General features: G+C 44.4%; 4 protein-coding genes across 7 annotated transcripts; 2 read left to right on the top strand and 2 right to left on the bottom strand.

Annotated features, from left to right (window-relative positions):
* The first annotated feature begins 4,195 nt into the window (after window positions 1-4,195).
* LOC136199236 (probable poly [ADP-ribose] polymerase DDB_G0278045) lies at window positions 4,196-5,556 on the top strand. The gene is made up of 4 exons (XM_065989409.1): window positions 4,196-4,252; window positions 4,336-4,533; window positions 4,610-4,759; window positions 4,816-5,556. The coding sequence occupies exons 1-4, from the start codon at window positions 4,196-4,198 to the stop codon at window positions 5,305-5,307; spliced, it is 897 nt and encodes a 298-aa protein (XP_065845481.1). The 3' UTR covers window positions 5,308-5,556.
* Window positions 5,557-6,207: 651 nt separating this feature from the next.
* Window positions 6,208-10,099, top strand: LOC136199066 (DNA topoisomerase 2-alpha-like). Its single transcript, XM_065989166.1, has 16 exons — window positions 6,208-6,318; window positions 6,480-6,540; window positions 6,596-6,609; window positions 6,670-6,849; window positions 6,897-7,133; window positions 7,181-7,396; window positions 7,454-7,546; window positions 7,600-7,708; window positions 7,779-7,897; window positions 7,946-8,508; window positions 8,566-8,701; window positions 8,754-8,949; window positions 9,002-9,228; window positions 9,330-9,413; window positions 9,468-9,530; window positions 9,581-10,099. The coding sequence occupies exons 1-16, from the start codon at window positions 6,301-6,303 to the stop codon at window positions 9,806-9,808; spliced, it is 2,544 nt and encodes an 847-aa protein (XP_065845238.1). The 5' UTR covers window positions 6,208-6,300; the 3' UTR covers window positions 9,809-10,099.
* Window positions 10,100-10,705: 606 nt separating this feature from the next.
* LOC136199080 (uncharacterized) lies at window positions 10,706-13,797 on the bottom strand. Of its 4 annotated transcripts, none has more exons than XM_065989186.1 (14): window positions 13,698-13,797; window positions 13,541-13,632; window positions 13,382-13,471; window positions 13,219-13,317; window positions 12,990-13,166; window positions 12,833-12,943; window positions 12,699-12,783; window positions 12,590-12,642; window positions 12,323-12,367; window positions 12,210-12,269; window positions 12,058-12,150; window positions 11,875-12,007; window positions 11,652-11,816; window positions 10,706-11,601 (listed from the first exon to the last, which is right to left on the bottom strand). In XM_065989186.1, the coding sequence occupies exons 1-14, from the start codon at window positions 13,714-13,716 to the stop codon at window positions 10,817-10,819; spliced, it is 2,007 nt and encodes a 668-aa protein (XP_065845258.1). In that variant the 5' UTR covers window positions 13,717-13,797; the 3' UTR covers window positions 10,706-10,816. The 4 variants fall into 4 exon arrangements, with proteins under 4 accessions (XP_065845258.1, XP_065845259.1, XP_065845260.1 ...); XM_065989187.1 differs by having other exon boundaries at window positions 12,845-12,943; XM_065989188.1 differs by having other exon boundaries at window positions 13,382-13,460; window positions 13,541-13,776.
* Window positions 13,798-15,263: 1,466 nt separating this feature from the next.
* On the bottom strand, window positions 15,264-16,567 carry LOC136198886 (uncharacterized). Its single transcript, XM_065988941.1, has one exon. It carries the CDS (start codon window positions 16,490-16,492, stop codon window positions 15,353-15,355), a length of 1,140 nt encoding a protein of 379 aa, XP_065845013.1. The 5' UTR covers window positions 16,493-16,567; the 3' UTR covers window positions 15,264-15,352.
* Window positions 16,568-16,575: the final 8 nt, after the last annotated feature.

Below are 16,575 nucleotides of genomic sequence, written 5' to 3'. Positions count from 1 at the left end.
GGGCATGGTATTGAATAAATGTTTTTTAGACTCTCAGAAGATGGTGCGTGCGAGAAAAGCATCACCCTTGCCAAGATCGATAACGATACTCTTTGGAAGTTAATCACGAAGCAGCTTATTGACCAAGTCTCCTCCAATTTTCCTCGCGTGAAGTTGCGCGGACGCGTTGTGACGAGCGGTTTTGCTATTGACTTTCAAGGCAGGAAATTCGACGTCGATAAGGCTGTTGATTTTACTTGTAAAAAGCATGGAGGCGACTTCATACTTTTCAATTGTTCTTATGGTAGCGGTGGATTCATAGAAATTCTGAAGCAAGGGATCGACGATGGCGTGCTCGATTTGGAAGCCTTGGCTTCAGAGGCTAAAGTAGAATGTACGTTGGTGGAACCGAATGAGAAGAAAGTGCATATTGAAGTAGCCTCTTTTTCCGACGAAGGTATAGCCGCCTTTAAGCGAGTGCTGTACAGTTTTCTGTCTGATCAAGAAACTTCAGTAACAGAGGAATACTCGGCTTCACAGCTGGAGCTGGAATTCCTGCGAAGGCGTCAAATTCGTAAGTTAGTCAAGCACGACTCGTTAGCACTTGGAACATCAGAGCATGGCGTTGTTTTGACTGGCCCCACGTACTCAGTGCGTGCCTTTTCACAGAGAATCAAAGATCTTTTGCGAGGATTTGGGGAAGAAACCTTTGATGTGTCGTATCAACCGAGTGCTTTCACTGCTGCAAAGGCAAAGTTTTACGCTATTCAGAAAGAGTATAGCTCGCCGGAGTGTTTTATTCACATTTTGCCACCTGATTCGGTGCCTAAGAATTCGGGAGTGACGCGCATCTCCCTTGCGGGCGTAAACAAGAAGTCTCTTTTAGCTGCCAAGCAAAAGATCCTTAGCGTTCCTCGTCTGTTGGATCGGTTTAGTCAAGCAGTCGAAATACCGTTGCTTAATCGGACTGTGTTTCTTGAGAAGCGAATTGAGCTAGAGAAACAGCTGGGCGTAGGATTAGACGTGAGACAGAAAGACGTTTTTGTCTATGCGACGTCTATGGATCAGTTCCAAAAAGCTGAAATTATGATAAAGAAGGAGAGGAGCGAAGAGGAATATGACATTCGGTGCTACCAAAGCTCTAACCCATCAGCCATGAAGACTCTTTGCTCCACCGCCTGGAGAAAGGTTGTTTACCTGTCCAAATCATCCAACGTGTTTTCAGAGCGAAATGAGGACAACAGCGCTATACTTGTACGCGGTCCGTCGCGTAACGTTTTGGCATTTCGCCATGCCTTAGATTCGTTTGTAGAAGATCTCGGAACGTCGACTTCTTCTAGGCCAAATGAAGCGCACCGTGACGTATACAGGCACCGCAGTAAATTTGTGATGCAGACCCTCTGCACTACTTATTGGATGGCTGTCGTGAGGCGAGCTAAAGGCTTTTCAGTGTTTGCACAAAAGAGCCCCGATAATGAATCGATAAGAATAGTCAGAGGCTCGAAACTGAAGAAAGCTGAATTTCCAGCAGCTATCGCTAAATTTTGCAATTCTTTGGACACCTTGGCTGGCACTATTGAGGATAAATCTTCGAGCAGTGAAAGGTAGGCATGCATTGCACAATGCCCTTCTTCTCGCCCCCAGATAATTTTTTTGAGATCTAGCAGTACACGTATATACTTCGCGGTTCTTTCCATTCTTCTTGCTTTTACAATCCCGTTTAGTAGTGTACCCCTTAAGCCTTTCACTGATATCTGACACATTGTGTTTTTACTTTTGCTCCGTAGTGATGAGCCGGGTGTCCTCTCTCAGGAATGTGAAAAATTTGTTTCCTTTCCTGGAGGCAAATTGATGTTGTCCTTGATGAAAGAACACATCGTCGACTACGTGTGCACTCACTACTCGAAAGTCGCCGTTTCACTTGAGTGCGATGCTTCAGTGCCAAAAGTTTCAGTGAAGTTTCGAGCAAACAAAAGCGATGTTAATTTGGCAGTGAATTGGGCCGAAAAGCAGCGCAGCCGTTTTTCCTGGACCGATCACGCATTCAGCAGAGAAGAGACGTGCTGCCTTCGAAGTTGCATCAGCAGCAATATTCTCGATCTGGAACAACTGGGCAAAGACGTTGGAGTCGCGTGTGACGTGTCGAGACTTTCTGAAGGAATACTTAGCGTGGCTGCAATATCTCCTGCCGATCCCAGAGCATTTCGGACTGCAGTGGATCAATATCTAGGAGACCATTTATCAGTAACGGCTGAGCAATCTTTAACCGATATGCAGCTTAGATTCCTAAAAAGCCTGCGCTTTAATGTGCCTTGGCTTGGATTTGGAGACGTCATGAGCACTGGTATTAAGCTTCTCTCACCAAATGAAGAGAAAAAGTGTCTGATTGTAAAGGGAACACGAAGAGATGTGCAGATCGCCTTGAAAGAACTGGAGAAAGTTTTTAGTCGTTTTGAACAAACTTCCTTTGACTTTTCATACCCGAAAGGATCACGTGGCGCTCTCGAGAGCGAATTAACCGCCGTTCTGGAAAAACTGACTAAGAATGATGTTCTTGTCGATACATCGCTTGCCATGGCTAAAGATAATGCATTTCAAGTTACCCTCGCCGGTTTCGGCCACCTATCCTTCGCAAGAGATGCGCTTCTGGCTTTGTCCAAATCATTTCATCAGTTTCAGAAGCGGATTCATGTTCCGTCAGGTCTCCGTTCGATAGTCTTTGAACAAGCGCGGAAGAGAAGTTTGCCGATATGATTAGTCGATGAAAGCCTTGTCATTTGTGGGTCGTCATCCGAAGCCGTAGCGATATCTCTGAAAACAGTGCATTACCTGTCGAGAAAAGCGCGTAGAGAGAAACTTTCCCAAGAGAGGGAGACGCCTGATGACCATCGAAGAGACTGCAATCTGATGAGTAACTCTAGCGACAAACCGTCACTGGCGAAGCCCAGTTACGGCGGGAAGATCTGTCGTACAGACGAAGGCAAAGCGTCGACCTTTGGTGTCAGGAAACACAAATCCAGCTGATAAGCAGAACGTCGGAGAGGAGTCGTCAATGGCGGTTAGCATCTCTTCGAACACGTCAAGGAGAAAGACGGCGCATTTAGAATCAGAAAATCCTGCGACTGCCGAAGTTTTATCAACGAAAACCGTTACGTTGAGATTGCACCAAATGAAAGCGCCTACGCTGGATGCCTCCTCATCGCCTGTAACCGGCGAATTGACAAGGAGTGCAACAAGAAAATTAGAACTTCCCGCATCGCCCAAACAGGAGACAGAATTTAAACCTACGTCACCGCGTCTTCTAAAAGAAATTCCTGTTAGCGGGTCCAAATTTCTTGCAATCTACAGCGGAAGTGTGGGTTGTGAATGTGTCGACGTCATAGTCACGGCCACCAGAGGAGACCTCCTCCTCCAAACCGACATCGCTGCGGCTGGAGGACCGTCCATTGAGAAGCAATGCAGTAAGTACGTCAACGATCACGGCTACGTTGCAAGTGGAAATACCATAGCAACAGACAGCGGAAATCTAAAATGCAAACGCATTCTTCACGCCGTCGTTGCCGCGCTTGACACCCAAGCGGATCTAAGAGCGTGTTTGCGTCGATGCTTCGACGACGTTGAAGCGATGTCTGCTAGATCAATAGCTCTTCCTTTACTATTCGACGACAGGAACTTGCCTATTGAAACCGGTTTTGCGGTTATGGTGGAAGAAATAAAATGTCGATTGGAAGGGGGAAGCTGTGTCAAAGTTGTTAGTCTCGTCGACTCGAATCCTGGGTTGATTAGTATTGCAGGAGCAGGGCCTTCTTTTTCCCAGTCTTCTGCAACACCTTTGAAAAATTTTGAATGGCGTTTCCTAGGCGACAGCAATAAGTTTCAGCCAGTTGATGCTATCGTCAATGCCAAATTAGAGAAATGTTACGCAGAGGCGAAGAAAAAGAACGAAATGCGAATTCAGGTATCTCCTTATGTTTACGACTTACATTTCGAGACGCAGAAGAACTTTGTCACAGAAAGAGTGCGACCCATTCGACGATGTGCTGTAAATTCGCCTGGGCCGACCGCTAGAGCCAAGTGGTATTTCGTAGACGACGTGGGCCAGCAGCAGACGTACGACGTCGCCTCGTCGTTCCGACTTGACAGCGCCTTCGACAGAAGCGCGCAATAGATCGTCATTTCGATTGGTAGATTTTCCTACGAAATTGATCTTGTCGCAATGACGCTGAGAAACACGATAACAGGAAAGAAGAGAATTATTGTTCGGACGGGTTTAGTAGAGAGTTCCCTGCGTCCTAACCTTATTATTCGACCTCCACGCAAAGAAGCGAAAAAACGCGGATTTTTTTCATTCTTTAGGAAGATTTTTCTACAAGCGAAACGAAGAGTTTTCGTGTCTCTTCAGATACGGGCGTTGCTTTGAGTGGCGTCATTCGTGAAGCAGCAGAAAGGTGTGAAGTGGAGATAAACTTTGTGACAGACGCTGGCAGCGACAGTGCTGAGGTGCAGCTGAAAGTCATCAAATCAGACGTTCAAAGTGCGTATGAAACGATTCAGGTCAGTTTTAGTAGATTTTTCGGCATTATTCTGCTCTACGCATTGCATACACTGTACATATTGCATTTTTTCTTAGGAGACGATAATTGCTTACCAGAGCAAAGGCATTTCTGACTGTCCACCGGAGTGGGAGCATCAGACGGAAGAGGTCCAGCTGAAGTTAGTTCACAGTCACTCTTTTGAGGCTCTCAAAGTCGAGAAATTGATGAAAGAGTCAATGCCCACGGTATGCGGTACATTCTGCATGACTAGTAAGCTGCTTCGGGACTATTGTCCTTTTAGATTAGTGTTACAAGAATTGAAAGGATTCAGAATCGGCGCCAATGGGAAAGGCACAAGCTGCAGCAGAAGCACGTGTGGGGCAGCAACGGTGGTGTCATCAATGCAATGGAGCTCTTTCACGGTACACGAAACACAGATCCGTCTCTAATTTATAAAGGAGCCGAGGGCTTTGATATTCGTCTAAGTCGTTCTGGTATGTGGGGTCAAGGCAACTACTTTGCCGCACATGCATCCTACTCTCATGGTTACGCTTATTGCTTGTCAAATGGATGTAAACAGATGTTTCTGGTCCGAGTACTGACTGGAGACCGCGTTAAAATGGAGCCAAATGGCAACCTTCGTAGAGCACCGCTGAAAAATAAGCAGAGCAAATTTGGCGGTGTCGATATCGAATACGATTCTGTAACTGGCTTAACCAATGGTTGCAAGGTTTTTGTCACGTATAAAAACGATAAGTCCTATCCACTCTATCTTATCACTTACCACGTTTAGGTGCTATAATTCTGATAGAAAATTATGTTTCTTCCTCTATGTATAATGTATTCTTGCTGGATTTACTTGCAGTGACATCGTAATAGAAACGTTTACAGTTTTTTGATCGCAATGAATTTACGAAAATTATGCTTAAAAATACCAGGATACAAAATATCTTAAAATTTAGCAGAATATTATAAAAAGGTAAAGATAAGAGTCTAAGAACACCGCCGTACTCTGCAATGAACTGAAGCCGGTCGTCTGCGGTGCAGGTGATAGCATAGAGCGAAGGTCTTGTTAAAGGCTAGTAAAGTAAAAATGTAGGCCGCTATAAACTGAAAGACGAAAAGGCGGCGGATTGCGAAATGCCGCTAAACAAACTTTGTCCGCAAATTTAACTTTGGCTTTAGCTGTTTGCGTAGAGTGTGGCAGTTTCCACGACGTGTCTGCTCATTTTTAGATTTTTCCCTCTTTACTTTTTTGTTTATTTGTTCAATTTCGCTTTGTGGAGCCACAACAGTCTGATGCAGAGCCTGCGTCACTAAATGGTTTTTTATAGTGTTCTTGCAATTTACGCTTTTGTGCGTGGGAAGACAGTTAGGATCAGGGTTATGGTTAGGGAGAGGAGATTTCCAATTGAAGCTAATTAAACACCTCATCGTGCTTGCTGACCGGTTGCAGGGCAACGCTCTTATGAAAACATCTCGTAAAATTTGCAAAAAGTTCAACTAATGAATTTTTTGCAGATTTGCGCGAGAAAAATGAAACTAAGGTTCATTTTAGAAGACCATTATATTTGAATAATGAATCTGTGTAGCTGTTCAAATGTAAGAGAAAAGTACCAATGTGGGCGTGGTCGGCAAAACAATTTTCGTAGAGATCTCGCTCGAAGAGCGAAGTTGATCCGGGTACATCCGGGAGACTTAAAATTACGCAGCTGCGACGTGGCAAATATTTGCGAAGGCAGCGCAATAGAGAGCATCGCGCTTGCTTTTCATAGCTCTCGCTGCAATGGAGAATGCTTTTCAGGTATTGGGATCGCGAATATCACACTTTCTTCCTTCGACCACATGCCCCTCCTGAAAAACGCTCCTATGCTTATCTCTCTCGCCCTTCCTTTCGCTGGAAATCGTTCACATGTTTCTTTCCTGCGATTTCGAGAGATCGATTTGACCGGGGGCTCCCTTTAGGCTCAGAGGGACGACAGGATTCCTCTACGACCCGATACGTACATCGGGTCTATGGAAAAAGGTAAAGACTACATGTACTGTAACATCAAATATTTAATTAATAGTTCAATTGCCAGAATTCAAATCACGGGTAAATCAAAATATATTTTAACAAAGATCAACGTTGGGGTAACGTTGCTCTATGGCAAAGCTGAATGACGCTAATTTTGCTGGAGGAGAGGAGTCGGAAAACTGCACTCTGATTCTAACGGATAGAGATTCAGGCAAAACGTTGGCCGTCAGTGGACTCAGCGTCGTCGGTCGCAATCATTTCGGCGTCTATCATCTTAGAAGAAAAATGCTCAACGTTTTAGAAGCAACTAACGAGCAGGTCAAATAATTATTTAAGTATATGAATATTTCAATTTATGTTTCTAGATTGAGGACGATGCTGAGATCAAGAAGATCGTCCGGATCGTCGGTCTCGAGTACGGCAAAGATTACAGTTCTGTTGATGATCTGAAAGCGCTTCGTTACGGTCGTCTTATGATAATGACTGATCACGATGAAGATGGAACGAACATGAAAGGACTTCTCATCAGATTTCTTCATCACAAGTGGCCTCTTCTGCTTCGACTTCCTTTCCTCGAGCAATTCATCACCCCAAGAGTCAAAGTGCAGTACTGACAATAAATAAATATTCATGCTATAATAATCTTTAGGTCTTCAAGGGGCGTCATAAGAAGGCTTTCTATTCGATTTCAGAGTTTGATGAGTGGGAAGAGAAGACCCTTGACTCATCATCTTGGCGAGTCCAGTTCTACAGAGGATTGGGAACTAGCACGGCGAATGAGGCCAAAGAATACTTTCAAGACTTGGAGAAACATCGTGTTCTATTCAAGTACTCTGGGTCAAGTGACGATGCAGCAATAACACTGGTAAATTCTTTGATAGTTATGAGTCGAAAGTTATATACTACCGTAGCTGCTTTCTAGGCTTTTGCTCAGGGTCACGCAGCCTGGCGAAAACGTTGGCTTAATGACTGGCTGGCTCAACGGAAGCAAAGACGTCAGGCGGGAAAGAGCGAGGTAGATCAAGCACATGAGGGAAGTGTTGCATCTTAGCGATAGATTGTTTTTAGTCGTTTGCAGGCGGTAGCGACCAATTGACTTTCAGCAATTTTGTAAACGAAGAGCTCGCGCAGTTTGCGAACGCTTTTAATGACAGATCGATTCCTTCGTTAGTCGACGGTGAGTTCTCAATCATCGTAAAGACGTTGCAAGACGTTGCAAGTTGATGGTGTCCTGTTTTCTGTAACAGGACTAACGCCTGCTCAGAGAAGAGTTGTTGTCACGTGTAGCAAACTGAATGGCGCAGTAATCAATGTAGTTGATTTGGCTGGTATCGCGGCTGATCTCTCCTCTTATAGTTACGCGAAAGTAAGCTCTTTTCTACTTTTCCTTGCTTTTTCTCAGACTTGTCTCAAGAAAACGATTACAACTTGTAATGGTCTTGCTCAGAACTTCGTCGGCGCAAACAACATTAATCTCCTCGAGCCGATCGGTCAATTTGGTACGCGTCTTCGCGGTGGCAAAGACGCAGCCAGTCCGAGATGCCTTTTCACTGCGCTCAGCTCGCTCGCCCGTCTCATCATATCTCCTCTCGACGAGCCGGGCCTAACTCGTCTTTGCGACGACGATAGGCTCGTGGAACCCGAATGGCTTTGCCCAATTCTTCCCATGGTTCTCGTGAACGGAGCAGAGGGCATCGGAACGGAATTCAGTAGCTTTGTTCCCAATTACGACGCTCGCGAAATTGTCGCTAATCTTCAGCGTATGCTCGACGGCGCTGAGCCGATTCCCATGGTGCCGTCTTATAAAGGATTCACTGGCAAGATTCGTCAAGTCGACGAGCACACTTTCACGACTTTTGGAACCGTCACTCGACTTGACGACACGCATTTGGAAATTACGGAACTTCCTGTTGGAACGTGGACGGAGACTTACATGAGGGATGTGCTCGAGTCCAGGACTATTAAAAACTTGATTAGGTGAGCCAGAGGAAGAGATCAACAATACTCTCTTATTATATGATTTCTTTATTAAAGTGATTATACTGCGTTTTTTACGGATACGACTGTTCGTTTTGTCGTCACTCTGACGAAAGCGAGAATGGATGTCTGTGAGAAGGAGGGGTTTCACAAGAAGTTCATGTTGGAGTCGACACTAGCGACAAACAATCTCGTGAGATTCAATTCTTTATTGAAGATCTATAAATCATATAGATTATTTTTAGGTTTTGTTTGATTGTCATGGCTGTTTGAAGAAGTATGCAAATGAAATCGAAATTCTAAAAGAGTTCTTTGATTTGCGTCTGGAGCGATATGCATTAAGAAAGAGGTTGCTTGAAGGGCAGCTAAAGGCCGAAATCGACAAGCTAACAAACCAGGCGAAATTTATCGACGAGAAGTGCGACGGTAAATTCATCGTTGGTACGGAAAATAACTGATGGCAGATTTACCGAGTGTTAACAAATTTCTGTAGAAAATATTACGAAAAAGGAGATAGTTGCTTTGCTGAGTCGACGAGGCTACGCCTCCGATCCTATCAGGGCCTGGAGAGAGGCGAACCCGTCGTTTCGCGCCGCTATTGCGTCAGGAGGCGACTCGAGAGACGAAGTCGATACAACTGGACCCAACTTCAACTATCTGCTCCGCTTGTCGTTGGCGAAAGAAGAGAGAGACCAGCTTCTCGCAAAGAGAGATTCCAAGGTAAGGTGACCTAAGGGGCAATACAGTAATGGATCTTTGGGATCAGGTCACAGGTTTCTCGTGCATATTTATGTTATTATTAGTCAGGCATCTGTTATTAGATGTCTGAGCTGCGAGTCGTAAGACTAAAGTCTCCGAAAACTATGTGGAAAGACGATTTGAAGATAGTTTTAGATCAACTGGAGGTAGCTACATGAAATAAACGGCATAGTTTCATTCTTTGACGTTTCGTTTCAAAGAAGGTGGAGCAGAACGATAAAGGCAACGCATCGATGGCACCGAAAGCGAGAGTCCCAAAGAAGGTAATTGTTCAGAGTTCGAATTTTACCTGAGGGAAGACTTGATGTCAAAGGTCAAGGAACGAGCAAAAAGACCACATGAACGTTCTTCAGAAAGAAATTTCGCTGACAACGACGACGCTGGACCACCGAAAAAGAAAACGTCTTCTTCTAGCGCTTCGGTGGTAGTTTTACCTGCCTCGAAGCGTTCCCTGCGCTTATCGGAGAAAAAGCGCTTCCTGCGCTTATCGGAGAAAAAGCGTTCCCTGCGCTCAGCGGATAAAAGAGAAGAGCGATTTTGAAGTTGACGAAGAGCATTTGATTGAATTAAGTAGCAGGTAATTTTTAGCGCAGTTGTTGGGTCCGTATGAGGCATGTTTGTTTTAGTCGTGTGTATGTTGCCAGTTGCCAGTTGTTCGGCGTTGTTAAACAAAAATTGTGACGTCACATAAAAACTGTTTTGTGTGCGTTGATGGACAACCACTGGCGAACACCTACTTTAGTTACGGTACAGATATTTTACTGTGTGTTCCGCGTTGAACCTCTTCGTATTTTCTTTAAACCTCTGTATCCAAACGTCTTTCAAAGTCTTATATCTATGTATCTCTCAACAGAAATGCCCGTACGAGAGAAACTACATAATTGACTACATGATCGACTTCAGCATGTCCATCTGGCTGGAATGTACAATAGCCTAAATGCAAGCTCTGAACCTCATGTCAGCCTCTAGAGTACTGAACCGCACTAAATAGACGCTTGGACGGAGTTTCTCGTGCCCCAAAACCATTGTGTTCGTCGCGCGAGTCTCGTCTTGGAACAAATACCGCCGCAAATGGCGTTTTTCGGATGTTACCGAACGTTTCTCGACTGAAGGTCAAGATTCGCTTCTCTACGATGGTATAAGAGCAATCGACCAGCCGGTGAATTCGATTTCTTTCTTGCTGCCTTTGTTTTATCCGGGATATTACAGGCTCTTCCTATTGAGTTCGTATCTCGTTCAAATCCTCTTTCATCGTGGCAATCGCTGAGTTTCGAGGCAAGCGAATGAATGCTTACTCTAATTTTCTCGCCACTTGGACTGCGAGAGGGGGCAGCAAATGCTCCAAGAGGCAAATAATGGTCCTTTCACAGATATATCTCCCGTATCATCTACACAGAAGATACTCCGAGCTAAGCTCTCAGCGGACTATCAATTCGAGCACAGATTTTTGTGCGCATAGCAAAGATCGAGTAGTCTAGAATATCGTACCGAACGCAAGGTCAGAAATTCGCGAGCAAAAGAAATTTATAGATCAAATGAAACACAAATCTTAGCACCACGGCTCGCTGACAAGATCCACGCGCTCCTCTCCGTGCATCTTACCTTTAACCATTCTCTTCGCTGGGCAACTTTTGTAATCGTCGTCGTTTATCTGAAGAGTTTCAAGCCTGAATAGGCATTCCCTCGCAGAAGGCCTCTTGGAATAGTTCAGATCGACCATTCCTAGGCAGAGGCGCTTCATGAGAAAATGACGAACACTCGTTCCTTGAGCCATTCTCTTTGTTGCGGCTGGCTGCTCTCCCGTCATCAGTTCAATGAACGTCACGCCGAGGCTATAGATGTCAGCCGTCTTAGTGTTGTGCTGACCCACGTGAAGTCTTTCCGGGGCGACGTACTCAGGACTCAATGGCCCAGCAGATAGACTGGACGCGTCGGCAAAGCGAGCCGCGCCTAAATCGCAAATTTTTGCTTCCATTAGTGACGTCAAGACGACATTAGTCGATCGAATATCTCCGTGAAGAATATCGAGACTATGGAGATAGAAGACTCCAGATGAGCAACCAACAGCAACGTCGACTTGCTCTCTGAGAGAGAGAGATCCATCAGCAGCGACAATGACATCATAGAGAGATGCTTCGAGAAGCTCCGTGACTATTCTCAGAGGGATGTCGTCTTGTGTAATGGCGCCTAGCAAACATACGACGTTGGGATGATGAACTTGGCTACAGATTGAGATTTCCTGTTCCAATCGGCGCAGATAAACGTCGACTCGAAGGAAATCGTAGAATGTTTTGACCGCTACATTGCAGCCCCGCCATCGACCAATACGAACATCTAGCATTAGATATAATGATTTTCTTCATTAGGTCGTAGTGCGTACTTACCGCCATATGATCCCCCGCCAAGCTTGACGTCACCTATTTCAATGTCTGTAGAGGAAATTCGCCACGCGTCTTTGTATTTTCTCGAGTTTCTTTTCTCTTCTTCCGCAACGAGTCTTGCTTCGTTGCGTTCCTGCTCCAATTGAACGCAACGTTCCGTCATCCTCTCTAAAATTAAAAATGAACAGATTCCTTCAATTCATGCTGTACATTTGCTTAACTCTACCAAGATCAACTTCTGTTTGAGCTTTGTCGGAAACAATTGCATTTTTCTCTTGTTCTATAGCTATTACTTTTGAGCGCGCAGCGTCTCTCTCTTCTCTTGCCGCATCAAGTTGACAATGAAGTTCACCAGTAAGCTATAGTTGAATACCTCAATTAGGTAGCTTCTTACAACTTTCCCTAGCACCTGTTGGGAAGCGTGGAGATCTCTTGTAAGAATTGCATTTGACTTCCTCTCAATTTCAGCATTTTCAGGTAGAGTTTGCAGCCCACAGAAAGGCTGGTAAACAGCAAGCCATTTTTCAAGGTATCTTCTCGTTATTACCTGTAATTACACACCAGTTCCGACTCGTCTAAACTCTCTTCTTCAAAGAAAGAAGCGATTTCGTTTCCTCCAGTCTATTCACATAAAAAGAACTGGTACGGTATTCTAAAATGAAGATGGCACTGACTTTGAAAGTAGAAGGAGCATTTTCTGCAAGAGTCCTCTTTTCACCCTATGGAATAGGTTTCACAAAGGTCTGTATTCCTTTTACCTCCCCCCTCTCCTAAAGCCTTGTTCACAATGACGACGCTGGGCGAACGTAGCGTCAGCGTTCAATGCTTTTACTTTGTAGAAACGGCCTAGAGAAGCATTGTGACGTCAACAACCCTGACTTTACGCTAGCCAACATCTGTGAACTAGGCTATAGTTTTCTAATAAGCCTCAAATGACACACCTCTTGTTTTGTTTCATTCACCTTGGCTCTTTTATCCGTAGACCGCCCAGCCTACAACAGCTTGTTCAAATACAACCAATGCAAAAAATACCTTGTCCAACACTTTCCGCTTTCTCGCGAAAAATGGTTATGAGTTTCGCCTTCAAGGTAGAGCGATTTCGAGAGTCAGCAATTTCAATGGCTCCTCTTTTGTTCTACATACGTCACAATTGGAGCAAATTTATATATACGGCCAAGCAGTACAGTGTATCTCACTACGTCTCTTGCATAAATGTTGCATCCTTTCCGAATTAGAAAATTCATTATTTTCTCATTACCCCAGTTAATGGCTTCTAGAAACGGCGTTCTTCCCCACTACAAAAACATTTAGGCTTTTAATGTCTCCAAACTATATCTGCACGTTATTGAGAGCTTCAATGTCTGCTCCAACTGAAAGCAAATATTCTGCAATCTCAATTTCATTTTTCCAACATGCATGTTGAAGGGCATTATTGTTGACATGAAATCCCAATTGAACGAGCCGTTTTACAATGGCCAAATGGCCATGACAACTTGCATCAGTCAATGCGTCTCCAAACTAGAAGCGCATCCGTAACCTACGTCCATTCCTCTTTGGCAGCTGTGTTTACCTGGCTTTTTGCATGGATGTCGCAACTATTCTCAATGAAAACTTCCATCAACTCTTTGTTTCCTTTTTCAATAGTTCCAAGAAATGGGGTTCTTCCACCCTATTATTCGATATGTTAAAATATATTTGTTATGATAGGTTATGTCTATATTAATTGCTAGTACTTTATCACGAGCTTCTAACTCTGCTCCTGCGAAAATTAAATACTTTGCCATTTCAGCGTCACGTGCTAAATGAAGGCAACTTTTTTCTAACTGTGATGCCACGCAGAAAAATAATCATCTTCTTTAGATTTTAACTAGGCGCTACTAAGGCGTTCCCACCTCATTTGTCGCTGTCTTCCACTTATCCGGATAACGTTGAACATACAACGACACTGTTTCTTTGTCTCCCTTCTCAACAGCCAGTAGAAATGCTAGTGGGAAACAAACCAAAAGTGTGAGTCAGAAAGAAAGACGATATTGGAGAGATCGTAACAACATTGAACGCTGTTCCCCATTGCGAGAAAGAACGGAATAACGATCTGTATTACCACTACCGAAGTGCAAAGGACTGCAATACCCGTACAACGCGGCCAAGATCCGTGCAGATGGGAACTGCTTGGTCATCAAAGCAAACTATCTCATTGCACTTTCTCACGAACCCGGAAAGAAGGTATTTTCCCAATATAATGAGTCGTTAAGCAATTTCCAAATGATCCTGCCAATCGAAAATGCCAATGGTTCATCTGACTAGAAGCATAGTAACAACACTTATTCGTTTTACTTACGTAGCTCTCTGAATCGATATAACATCTATTTTCAAATAAAACTTTCGTCACTTCTCCTTTTCCATTCTGAGCGGCTGAATTAAAACTCATATGACTAGTGATTGCCAATTAGGAGCTTCTGTGTCTGCTACAGCTGAAATCAATATCTTGTCATTTCAGCGTCACGTGTCAAATGAAGGCAAACTTTTCCATACTAAATACGTTGTGAGAGGACCGAAGTTTTGAATTTCTTATTCGACACTACTCGTTGCACCTCCATAACGTCGAATATACGAGGACAGGGTTTTTTATACTGTTGAACTGACGGAATCCTCTGAGGCGGGGTAAAAAGCAAATGAATTTTGGTGAACACCACTTCACAGTCAATTTATCCGGGATATCAAAGAGTTCAACCGGTTCGATCACGCTTCTGAAACCGCTCCCATCGCGGCAATCGTTGGTGTTCTCGGCGATTCAATCCGTTCTCACTCGGTTTCGCTTGCCGTTTAAACGGCGTGCGACGAAGGGAAACAATCCTCGGTCGATCGACGGCTTCAAATCAGCGACGGAGCTTGATCTGGGTAGGATTGCTTCCTCCTCAGATCACGTACTACAGAAGCCGAAGCAGTTGACTACAAATCGGCTTCCAAAGCCGTCGTTCTTCTTCCCATGAGAGACGTACATGCAGCCACTCCTCTCATTCCAAACGTTACGAATTTGTCGTTTTTCTCGACGAAGATTCGGCCGTGAAAGCTCTCAAAGCGAAGACAGACGACGGCGAAGCTATCCGCGGCACACAGAGTCGTGCAGAAGTTATTCAATTCTGTGAGAATAGATCTAAACCGTTAGCTATATAGCTGTTTGCAGTATAGGAGCCCCGGCTCTTTTCGGATCTTCTCCTTCAATGGCAAGCAGACGCTCGTTCTCTTTTTCACATATTGCCTCTTCGGCTTCCAGAGCGACAAGAAGGAAGTCAGAATCAATCGGCACGTTTTGTGCGAAGGAGCACTCTCATGCAAACGCATTGTATACGTCAATCCTAAGCGTGTACAGTGACTCTAATGCGCTAACAAAAGTCGCCTAGATCAATGAAAAGGTCAGAACGCTATAATACTTGCAAGTTCCATCAAAGAAAACGACCAGAGAAGGACTGTTGTCATTCGGATAATCAATATTCATGCATCCACTGCTGCAGAGAGCGTTGATCGGCTGGGTTCATTTATATGAAGAACGCCATGCAGAGCTGCTGCGTTCATTTACATAGACAATGCTGAGCTGCTGGATGTTTAGTGGTCGGGTAAGACTAATGATATTCCTATGATATCACACGGCTGATCACATACACCAACTACAATCAGTATTAATCTATTGTTATTATTATTATGCACTACATGACTATGCAGTTTTGCTCTGCTGCGTTTTTGAACCACTCGTCGCATTGCCCAACTTTTAGGTCAAACGATTCCAATAGTTGTACAGCTCTATCCATACCTTCATTACCTTTTTTCAAAATTTTTTCTAATTCATTTACAATCTTCATGTCAACTGCTTCTTCTCCTTTTTCAAGAGAAGCCGACATCCATGCTTTCAAGGAGAACTCGTTGCCTTCTTCTTTGGCTTGAGACCGCAATACGCTCAGCACTTTTTTCACGTCTTCTTCAGAAATGCTTTCCTTCACATCAACGGTTTTCACTGGAGCCTGTTCCTCTGGCCTTGCTACAGTAGCATAGCATCCAGCACTTTTTGACTCTCCTTTCAATATGTAACTTTGTTTTCTAGCACCAAAGCCAGCACTCTGAACTGAAGTTGTCTTTTCTGCCTCCTCTTCCCTGCGCATTTTACTTCTTACGTTGGTTTGAGCGTCACGGTACTTTTCGACACGACGGGAAATGTTCTTCATCACGTCATCAACGTTAGGTGGAATGAAAACTTCCTTGCAATCATTTACTAAATATTCCAGCATTCTTTCACCTGATTTTTGAATTGACAGCGGCCTGTCTAGATTGTTGTCAACGTACAGAATTCGACTACCTAGTTTGGCAAAGAATTTCTTTGGAGGGCCTTCCTGCCTTCTCAGGGCACCCTTGTCTTCTTCCACAGCCATATGGTCGTCAAAGCGTTTATAATTTGTGCGTAAAATTGTTGTAACTGGAAGCATGCCCTCGCCGAAAACAGATCTCCAAAGCTTTTCAAAACTGTCTGCTAGAGACTTGGTAAATCGCTTGCCAATAACAAAGAATATGGCATTGATTCCTTCCTTGCACTCGCAAATGCCTTGGCTCAGTCGGGTAAGGGCCTCTTCGGTGGTTATATCCGGATCGTCAAGCCCCACTGTATCGACGATTTTAACTCTGTACTCTTTTCCGCAATGACTAACGCGCAGTTTCTGCGGCGACGGAGCGACGTTTTTTGCGTATGGTTCGTCCGTCGGAAATAGCTTTTGGCGAGCAAGTGAATTGGCACACGACGATTTGCCAGCGCCAGCTTCTCCAATAAAAACGACGGTACGCTCTCGTTCTCTCTCCATCTGTACAAGTGCTAATAGTACGTTTGAGCAAATTGGTTCGTTTACGAGACGATTGGTGGGTCGCTGTGGGAAGCGTTGTTGCG

Source organism: Oscarella lobularis, chromosome 20, assembly GCF_947507565.1.
Source record: "Oscarella lobularis chromosome 20, ooOscLobu1.1, whole genome shotgun sequence".
Classification (NCBI taxonomy): domain Eukaryota; kingdom Metazoa; phylum Porifera; class Homoscleromorpha; order Homosclerophorida; family Oscarellidae; genus Oscarella; species Oscarella lobularis.
The sequence above is the reverse complement of the archived record's forward strand: the minus strand, read 5'-3'. Positions and strand labels throughout refer to the sequence as shown.